At 42.0% G+C, this 11,194-nt stretch overlaps 1 protein-coding gene across 4 annotated transcripts in view; it reads right to left on the reverse strand.

Annotated features, from left to right (window-relative positions):
* LOC100380753 (single-stranded DNA-binding protein 3) overlaps window positions 1–11,194 on the reverse strand; it is a 32,167-nt gene extending 20,973 nt beyond the window's left edge. For all 4 annotated transcript variants that reach the window (XM_045687346.2, XM_014215904.3, XM_014215903.3 and 1 more), the window contains exons 1-5: window positions 10,960–11,194; window positions 10,204–10,276; window positions 10,023–10,084; window positions 9,847–9,931; window positions 1,817–1,906 (exon numbers count right to left, since the gene is read on the reverse strand). In XM_045687346.2, the coding sequence (XP_045543302.1) occupies window positions 1,817–1,906; window positions 9,847–9,931; window positions 10,023–10,084; window positions 10,204–10,276; window positions 10,960–11,015 (366 nt within the window). In that variant the 5' untranslated portion in view covers window positions 11,016–11,194. The remainder of the gene's footprint in view (window positions 1–1,816; window positions 1,907–9,846; window positions 9,932–10,022; window positions 10,085–10,203; window positions 10,277–10,959) is intronic.

The following is an 11,194-nucleotide window of genomic DNA, read 5'->3' on the forward strand; positions in this document are numbered from 1 at the left end:
TGTAATTGGAGAGTTTCTTCCATTCTGCTCTACAGATCCTCTCAAGCTCTGTCAGGTTGGATGGGGAGCGTCGCTGCGCAGCTATTTTTCAGGTCTCTCCAGAGATGTTCGATCGGGTTCAAGTCCGGGCTCTGGCTGGGCCACTCAAGGACATCTAGACTTGGCCCGAAGCCACTGCTGCATTGTCTTGGATGTGTGCTTAGGGTCGTGGTCCTGTTGGAAGGTGAACCTTCACTCTAGTATGAGGTCCTGAGCGCTCTGGAGTAGGTTTTTAAATCAAGGATCTCTGTACTGTGCGCCGTTCACCTTTACCTCGATCCTGACTAGCCTACCAGTCCTTGCCGCTGAAAAACTTCCCCACAGCATGATGCTGCCACACCCATGCTACACCATAGGGATAGTGCCAGGTTTCCTCCAGACGTGACGCTTGGCATTCAGGCCAAAGAGTCCAATCTTGGTTTCATCAGACCACAGAATCTTGTTTCTCATGGTCTGTCCTTTAGGTGCCTTTTGGCAATCTCCCAAGCGGTCTGTCATGTGCCTTTTACTGAGGAGTGGCTTCTGTCTAGCCACTACCATAAAGGCCTGATTGGTAGACTGCTGCAGAGATGGTTGTCCTTCTGGAAAGTTCTCCCATCTCCACAGAGGAACTCTGGAGCTCTGTCAGTGACCATCAGGTTCTTGGTCACCTCCCTGACCAAGGCCCTTCTCCCCCGATTCCTCAGTTTGGCCAGCTCTAGGAAGAGTCTTGGTGGTTCCAAACTTCTTCCATTTAAGAATGATGGAGGCTACTGTGTTCTTGGGGACCTTCAATGCTGCAGACATTTTTTGGTAGCCTTCCCCACATCTGTGCCTCGACACAATCCTGTCTCAGAGCTCTACGGACAATTCCTTCGACCTCATGGCTTTTTGCTCTGACATACACTGTCAACTGTAGAACCTTATATAGACAGGTGTGTGCCTTGTCAAATCAATTGAATTTACCACAGGTGGACTCCAATCAAGTTGTAGAAACATCAAGGATGATCAATGGAAAGAGATGCAGAGCTCAATTTCGAGTCTCATAGCAAAGGGTCTGAATACTTATGTAAACAAGTACTTCTGCTTTTTATAAATTTGCATTCTAAAAAACCTGTTTTCACTGTCATTGGGTTATTGTGTGTATATTGATGATTTTTTATTTCATCCATTTTAGAAGGCTGTAACGTAACAAAATGTGGGAAAAGGGTAATTGTGTTTTATGTTTAATGGCATTTATAAAAACAAACTAGACAGCTAGTATAACAGTCTGTTTAAAATGCTGCTAGCAGTACATGGTACGATATTCTGGAAAATTAATGCTCAGTTTCAATGTTCATTGAAAGTCCGTTTTAGTAGTCAGCTCATAATTTGAGGAGTTGAGACATAAAAAGGGTATCGTTAGAAAGGTTAACCTCAATTACAGTAAAATAATGTCTTACTGTGTTTCAGTGTCCATATGATCTATTCTGTTGGACCAAACCGCAAATAGCAAGTTGAAACCATTTGTCAGAGAGTACAAAGTGATCTCTCGTCTTCGCGGTGAATTGCAGGGGTAGGGGCTTGGTGTGTGTAAATGAGGTGCCTACAGTCACGGCACACAGCACAGAAGGAGCGAAGGAGACGAGACTAAAAAGACGAGAACAATTGGACAAACGCTCAAATAGGGGGACATTTTTACAAAAAAAATTTACTTGATTAGATAGATATATAAACTTAATTAGATATCACCCAGCCCTAGACCCACTGCCATAGAGTGTAGATGGAGGTGTGTGTGAGAGAGTAGGAGGAGACTGACCTGGAAGAATCCGGGGGGCATGGGTCCACCGGGCATCCCCTCTCCAGGGGGCATTCCGCCCATCACTGGACTGGGGGCTGCAGCCGCACTCTGTAAAGATAAGACAATACAGAGTTAGAACTGAGAAGGATATTTTGTCTGTGTAGGGTTGCAAAGGTAGGGTGTTTGGAAACTTGAGGTTTACCAGTAAGCTACCAGAATTTTGGTAACTTTCATGTTTTGGGGGGAATTTATCTGATGAAATCAAGTGTCATTTTTGGGTACTTCAGATTATCACAGGTGTCTAATTAGCTTTGACACTTATCACAATACAATTTCAAATAGTGACAAATCTGTAAAACATGATCCTAAATATAAACCATCTACTTGGTAGTCACTATTTGTGTTTACACGAGAGTCTCAGCATGAAATATCCTTTAGATTTTTTTCAGACAGTTTATTTTACTATGTCAAGGTCTTTGTTGTAAATGTTTTTGCGCCAAACTGGTGGCAGTTTTGAAAAAGTCAATAGTTGGAAGCGTTGCAGAGTTAATTGAAAATAATATCATTGTTTCTCTGATTTTTTTCCCATTAATTAGGCACATTTTCTCAACCCATATGGTTTATCCACTAGAAACTCATGGACAATATGGACACAAATAAAATATTATATTTCTTAAAAGCTATTCAAGTATAAATTACCATAGATTGACGCTTACTTTGGTAAATTACCACTAGCTTTGCAACCATAGTCTGGTATATTGATCGTTCAAGTTTATCATTGACTGGTTGGCTCTGAGCGCTTTAAAGTTTAGAAAACCAGTCAACGTGTGATATTATGCAAAATGCTAGGAGTCAAACCTTTAAAACAATTTGCATCAACAGAATGATGAACATGATTTCTTAGTCCAAGACCAGGCTTAATCTGTGTCCATGAAACTGGCCCTTATAAGCATCTCACACACCACAGACAGAACAAGCCTCTCAAGTTTGACCGGGGTGGAATCTAACTGCACAGCCAAACGTGCTGATCCAGCAAGTATCCAGTAGATCTGATAAGAATCTGTGGGATTCAATCCAAAGTGCTCATACACAGCAAGGTCTCACTGCTAGGCCACTTCCTGTCCCAACCACAGCCATAATTCACTAATGTGCCATTTGCTTTGGTCGCACGCTTGTAACTGACCGTTGTTTTTTTTTTGTAGGAGCATTTCAGCAGAGGCTAATGCCTACATTGCACACTGGTATTAACATCTGGTATCAAAGGCTAGTTATGACAGGAGGCTTGTGAGAGCATGGAGTAGTCACAAGTAGGGTAACAGGATACAAAGTACCACCACCAAAAACACACATCTTGAGAAAATGAAGTCACATCCAGGCACACACACACACACCTTACCATCTCACCTCCCTGCACTCTCTAAAGTGCTCAACCTTCACAGACAACACTAGTGGATATAACCGAACACACTCGCAGTCCCTGGTATATCGACTGACTGCACCCCTTCCTAATTATATCTGAGCCGGGTCCTGCAGGCCCACTGTGAAATACCACAGTAGGGGGAGAAGTGAGGCCAGAAGGAGCCATCCAGGACCAGGCATCATCCAGCCCAGCTGTACCTGGAACACACTGACAGAGTTAGCTACATTCAGGGGGCATCCTTCAACCCTAGGACACCTGGGGGGGTATTTCACAAAGCAGGATCAATGACAACCAGCCAACTTGCTTGAATGTTCAGAATTAACTTCACATTTCTAAGAAGATTTTGCTAAAAATGGGCATGTATTGATTCAACCCATATTCAAATTTAGATGTGTTAATGACACAGAAACAATGTATTTGTTTATCTAAGTTAGCTGGCTAACATGATCCTGCTTTGTAGGATCCCTCTGGGTCGTAAGCTATTCACTGGAAACCAAATGGAAGAAAATGGACTAAAACGGAATGGAGAGACTAACCTGAAGGTAATGGGTAATGCTGGGTTTGGTTGCAAAATGTTTTGCAACAGCGCACCCTAATGAGTACAACCCTGCCTTGAGCCTACAGGAGGCAGACCTGCCAACCCTGTCCAACTTATTAGAGTACCAGACACGCGCGGCAAATTGAGATTCAACTCGCGCGCCGAATTGGGGTCCCCCCCTCCCATGCTCATGCACACGGGCTGTTTGTTAGTCTGATCGCAATTATAGAATTGTACCAAATGAAGTCAATAAAAGGTTGGAATACTTTCTTTGACAGCATTCCATTTACACATATGGTCAAAGTCACTAACAAGATCTAATTAGAACACACAAAAGGGCCTAATCTTGGAGTTTTTTAATTTTATTAAACAAATAAGTTATTTGTTTAGTTACAAAAGTCTTAGCCACGATTACATTTTTTTTTTTTTTTTTAAATGACTGATGGAAACAAATGTCAGTATCCAATAAATATGTTATCCATAATAAAAAGGAAAAAGCTAGGATGGGAAATCTTCTGGAGACCTTCAAAATGTTCAGGAAATCATTTCCTAGACAGATTTGCCTGGTAGCTAGCAGATTTAGTCCAGCTTATGTTCGCTAACGTTAGCTTGAAACAATTAGTGTTCACCTTTCCACAACACACGGTGTCGAAAAGGGATTGGTCCTTGTGTTTACATACAGCTGACAGTCGGCAAACTCAGCATCACAACAAACAGGAGGAGGGGCAGACACGGGGTAGCTACGTCCAATAATTATTTATTCATCTCCGTGTCCGTTGACAAACTCCGTACATGTCTGTGTGTTGCAGCTCGAGAATCAGGACGTTAGATTTACTCCGTTGATACATTGCTTTTAATTCAAATGTTTTAAATAAAATAAAAAAAATACAAAAAATAAATAAAATAAATACAGGCCCTATTCATTTCTGCATACTTTTAACTCGGATCTCGTACCTTCGAACGTGGACAGAGAATTGCGTAGTTACGTGCAGGTTTGCAGAGGCTTATAGATAAATGTCTCTCTGGGAGACTAGAGTGGTTGTCATAGAATAGTGTGATCAAGCACTGCTATGTATGAAGTGGAGGTCAGGTAGCTGTGGAGGGATATTGGAGCGTTGACACTTCATGGACTAGGGGGATGTTAGCATTACACCTAAGCATGATCTGTTACTTCAAAATGGTAACAATCATATTTATGTTCTAAAACAAGTCTATATTGCTCTTGTACCTTAACATACGAACTGTAAGCTCTCAAATGCACTAGTGTGCATGGAAAGTCTCCAGGAATGTTCCTTCTGATCCTTATCTTCTGGTACTAGAGCCCACTGTGGTGCATATTCAACTGTAGCTCTGTGTCCCCCGCCAAATGGCACCATATACCCTATGGGCCCTTGTGAAAAGTAGTGCACTCTAAAAGGGAATAAGGTGCCATTTGGGATGAAGCCACTGTTCTGCTGCGGGAGAGGAGGGCCAAGACTCCCAGATGCTTTGGTACAGGAGGGGGCAGATGTCACAGACTCCGCTGCCTGGGGGGGTGGTGCGGGGGCCCATCTCTAAACCTCCCCTGGGGGTGCTTCTTTTTGACAGACTAGACCCACCCCTTTGATTATGTGTGTGTGTGTGTGTTGTAGGTCACAGCAGCTGTTGTCTCTGTACAAAGACAGACAGAAAGTGGGGGAGAGAGGAGAAATAAAATAGGAAAGTGGTTGAGTAAGGTAGCTCTGAGAAGGTAGAGACAGAAAGGGACAAAGGTGGATGCAGCATAGCTCGGAGAAAAGGGGACGGGCCAGAGAGACCACACTAAACTAACTGTCCATGACCTGACCTTGTCCGTATGTATCAAGCGTCTCGGAGTGCCGATTTAGGACCAGTTGTCTTTTACATCACAATGAATAAGACTTCATGGACAGTGATATCTCTAAGACGCTTGATACATACGGCCCCTGGACTGCTTTACCATCTCACTTCATCCACCTGAACCAAGCTATAAAAAGGAAGCCTGGGCCTAAGCTAGTCGATCTTCAACCATCCACCAACTCCATAAAAATGGCTTTGTTGTTTTCATAGCAGTCTCCTCCTTGTCCCTGATGGTGAAAGGTCTGGCAGTAGGACCCAGAGAAGAGAACTCAAGCTCTCTACCACTCCCCATCCCCCCCTTTCACATATTCTCCCTGCTCCTCCCATGGTTGCCAGGCATATGCCACGGTGGCCACTCCCCTTTTCTAGTCTGTCCCTCAGCTCCCTGACAGCCATCAATCAGCTGCTGACACCATGGCGACGGAGCCCCGGGGGAGCATCCATCCGACCAGGCGTGAATACGCCAGGGAGGAAGGGCCCTGCGCTTTACGAGCCGCGATGCATCGCTGCTTCCCTGCTAGCAGCCCAGCCAGCCACCTCCCCTCACCCAAAGCCCACAGAGACAAAGACAGCGCTGGGACTACTGGCCATGGAGGTAGAAAGATACAGCGAGAACGAAAGACAAACCCTGGGCCTACTGTACGCAAACACACAGAGCAGAGAAAGAGAAAGCCTCGGCCCACGCAAACAAAGAGAGCACTGACCGCACTGTCCAATTATACATGTATTAGCCTAAGATCAACACAAAGAAACATCGATTCACAGGGATCCCATCTCCCAATGGGATCCCTGTTTGATGAACAGGACCTTAATTTTAATCTAGGTTTCTCTGTAGACAATTACAAATGATCTATAACAGAGGGTGGATAGGGCCTTGTATCAGTTTGACCAGATAGATCACCTGTTAAATGGTTATAACGAGGTTTGACTGTGTAGAAACATCTAAATTACCTTCAGAGATATGCTAAGTTGCAGTCAAAACAGCTCATAAGTCAGTCAGTGGTATGAATACTTAATAAAACTGTAATACAGATACCAGTTACCCTCAAATTATACACAGTGCTGTATTGGTGTGTTTTATTTTACTGAAAATGTGATATACAGTGAGCTGCAGCAGTATTGGGACAGTGAAACTTTGGTTTGGCTCTCTACTCCAGCACTTTGGAATTGAAATGATACAATGACTAAGAAGTTGTCATCTTTAATTTGAGGGTATATTCATCCATAGCAGGTGAACTGTTTAGAAATTACAGCACTTTTTGCACTAATATATTAGGTTAGCATGTCTTGGGGGTATGATATTTGTGCGTCTAACTTTCTCACTCATTATCCATAATCATGCTAGCATCCACATTAACGTAGACATTTTTTGAGAAAAACATTTGCCATTCATTTCTATTGGGCACAAAAAGAATCTGAAACCAAACGTAGTCATTGTGTGCTATGAATATGGGACCAAATACTTATATTTATTAAAAAGTTAAGTGAATTTGTCCTAATACATTTGGTCCCCTAAAATGGGATTACAGCACTTTTTTATACATGGTCTCCCCCATTTTAGGGGACCAAAAGTAAGACAAATCCACTTATGTTTATTAAAAAGTCAAGTAAAATGGTCCCATATTCTTAGAACGCAATGACTACGTTTGGTGTTTTCAGTTGTTGCCCTGTCCCTTTCTCTGCGATTTTAATTCTAATGGAATCCGGAAAGAACAAGACCTTGTCCTCAAAACATTTACATCAGAAGGGGCAATGTTATGGGCAAAGCAACAAAACATCCACAAATTAAATCTTTTTCTTGATCAAATAACATGGAAACAACCACTTTTTGTGCAGTATTAAAATTGACCAGCCATACAAACCAGTTAATGTAAATTACTGTATCGTACATAGGCTAGTCATCTAGGTTTGGTACCTGTAGACTTTGCATCACTATGAAGAAAAAGTGATTGAGACATCAAGCGGTTTGTGATGATTTGATATGTGGCTCAGTTGGTACAGTAGAGCTTAGCGCTCACAACGCTAGGGTTGAGGGTTGGATTCCCACAGGGGACCAGTATACCCTCAGTGTAAATTGCCCCGGATTAAAGCATATGCTAAGATGCAAACGGAATGAATATACCATGTCAGTTTACACAAAAATAAGTTGCATTTGCAAAGTATTTCAGGAAATTGGAAAAACATAACAAGCAAGTACTTATATGCTCCACAAGTATTATCAGATTCACTGTTTTGTACAGATAATTAATCAGACTCAAGTTACAAATGCTGGTTAAACACTCAAATACACGGAACAAAAATATAAACGCAACATGTAAAGTGTTGGCTCCATGTTTCATGAGCTGAAATAAAAAGCCCTTTTGTGGGGAAAACTCATTCTGATTGGCTGGGCCTGGCTCTCTAGTGGGCCTGGCTCCCTAGTGGGCCTGGCTCCTTAGTGAGTGGGCCTATGCCCTCCCAGCCTTACCCATGGCTATGCTCTTGCCCAGTAATGTTAAATCCATAGATTAGTGCCTAATTAATGTTAATTGACTTATTCCTTATATGAACTAACTCAGTAAAATATTTTGAATTTGTTGCATGTTGTGTTTATATGTTTCTTCAGTATACATTTAGTTTAAACGTTCACACTGAAGTAATACACTGGGCCTTCACTAGTCCTATATTAGCAGACTGATGTAGATGTCTTCAGCGCGGGCTTGGTAGAGGCACGGGCTAGTAATAATTCACTTCCTACCAAATTTCTTATACCAGTAATTTCTTTTCAAATCAGTAAAGGGAACTGAACAAGTGCACACTTTGGGAGGAAGAGAAGATAATTGGGATGTAGCCATGGTTATTTGGATGCTTCCAATGGGGTTTCTGACTGCCTGTCCTGGGGCAGACTGACCTGACCAGCAGTAGTATGAGCTAGGAATGATGGAAGACTAAAGCCATTTCCCCAAATGCAGTGTTCTGAACATGCAAAGACCGTATGCAAATTGTCAATATGCAAGAGCAGAGTTTAGTGATAGGCCACAAGTACTGTGCAGCCATTTTGGGAGAAATTATCTATTTGAACAGAAGAATCTTTTTTAAAAAGGTACAGGCTCTGTAAATGTCAGTTCCAATGGAGTACTACTATCCTGTTAGCTCAGGAAAAAAGCCCAATGTAGCTCAAGATGGAGACGGGTTCATCTAGAGTTTAAAATAACAACTCTTGGCCCCTGTCATCCTCAAGATAGTTGAGAATCTGAACCCATCTCTGCTCTTGAACATTGTGCAACAGTGACTGGACACAAAGGGAGAGCTGGATCGTGTTCATTAGGACACACTTTGCAATGTTAAACAAAAATAAGCATTTATTATTGGAAACATCTATAAGCAGGAGTATAAGGTACCATGGGGTAACTAGCCACCCTAAAAACAATGTCCAGTTGCTGACACAAAAAAATGCTAAGGTAAATAAGTGGCTACAGTTTACACTTTAGTTATTCAATGAAATATTTAGAAAAGGGGAATTTTTCCCCATTCACCGGAGTAACTGCCCCCCCACCCACAAAAGTGTTACTTTTATTTGGACTTTTTTTTGTTATAAACTCTTCAAAGCTCTAGTCAAGGTACTTCATTTTTTTATTAAATAAAATATTGAAACAAAATGCCATTGCACATGTCACTATTAATATCCACACTATGATGAGGTTGATGCAAGGTCCCTACTTACACTTTCATGCCAAAACATGTCCAAATCAACTTTAAAAAAATAAAAAAAATGTAGATACTTTAGGATGAGCAATAGTGGCCGGGGGGGGGGGGGGGGGTCCATTTAAATTAAGAGTAGAAACAAACAGTCAGAAGAACATATCTCCATTGCCACGACACATGGCATCAAAACTGTATGAGGTGTAATATGGAAGATTGTCTACAGCAACAAAAAGGTACTGATGGAAAATTAAACATTTTTACATAAGCTGGGCTGAGGCCCATCTGGGTGCAATCTCATTCTACATTTGAAAATGTAGTAGGTGCAAATGAAACCAGGGTCCGTATTTATAAAGGGTCTCAGAGTAGGAGTGCTGATCTAAGATCAGTTTCCACTTTTAGATAATCTTCAAAACAATTATATGTACAGGAGGGGACCTAATCCTAGATCAACACTCCTACTCCGAGACCCTTTATAAATACTGCCCCAGGCTCTTCAGCAGAACCCCAGCAACATGTGCAGCAGCAAGTCTCATGAGGAGCAGAACTCACATAATCATGGAAGGCTTTCGCTTCACTGGAGTGGTCACATGTCTCTCTTCTCTCTGGTGCGGCACAATACAGGTCCCAAAATACACTGTGGACAAGACACACAAGTCATAAAGCAATAGAATACTGTACACAATAGAACTTGGTGTATTGTTAACAGTGACATAAGTAACACTTACCACCACCAAGAGTGTAGGAATCCAGGTGGTTCCCCAAGTGTGATGTTCTTTTCCCATCGTATCTGGAAAGTGGAGAATAAATTAAAAAAAGGTACATGAACAATAGGGCCTACTTAATTATTATTTATTTAAAAAAAATAATGGATTCATGTGGAAGTGTGTTTGGTAGTATGATACTCACCTCTGATAAAAAGGTCTGTGCTGACTTCTGTGCTCCTATGTGTAACAAATATTCATAGACGTATAAAGCTAACCTGTGAACAAAAAAACAAAAAAAACAGTGTTTTAGAAATACACAGTTTAGCCAACTCTAAACTAACCTACTTTGACTATATTAGGACGAATGAGTGTCTCTAAATCAACTAATATTTCTTGCACTTTGGGGTACATGATCTACAGACATTCATTTTTCAGTAGTTTGCATGGACCGCCGACTCCAAAAAGGCCTTTCGCACAATGGCTTTCCAAACACTTCAAATCGGAAACACTAACCAAGAAAACGCGTTATTATAAATAAAAGGGATTGAGCGTTGGAGACTGCCCTCATTGCCGCGAACTGAAACAAAGTAGCAACCGGAGCACTGGTGGAAGCAAAAGTGTATCAATTAATGCAACAGAAACCACGTAAAGCCAAATTGGACAGTACATTTTTTTTTTACGCTACTCATTTCACGGTTTCCGTATTTTTTTTTATTTTACAAAAGATAGTTAGACGCTGAATTGCAAATACAAACACCAATTTACGTTCAGTAATGAGGCCCAGGAAGAATATAAAGCCGAAGACAGGGTAAGGAAGGAATGGCGAGCAGACAAGGCGGTTCATTCAATTCCATCCTCGAATGAGGAAATTCGCTCCTTTAATTCAGCTGTCCAGCAAACCACACAACCGAGAAGGGAAACAATTTGCATTAGGTAAGACATAGGTTTTAAAACTTACTTTTCCCGTGCTTGGCCATCCGACGGTACAGCGGACACTTTGCCTTTAGGGAACATGGTTTTCTGAGGGAGGAGGACGCCCGTCTTCTCTTTCTGTATTTTCGCTATTTCATCTGTCAGACCATCAGTCAGCCTCGGCCGCGACCCTCTCACACTCCAACCGCACTTCTCAACCGAGCCTGGTCAATGGGAAGAGATGGGGCTAAATTGACTGGCGATTATTTTTCACCAATGAG

This window comes from Salmo salar, chromosome 10 (assembly GCF_965601325.2).
Source record: "Salmo salar chromosome 10, fSalSal1, whole genome shotgun sequence".
Classification (NCBI taxonomy): Eukaryota; Metazoa; Chordata; class Actinopteri; order Salmoniformes; family Salmonidae; genus Salmo; species Salmo salar.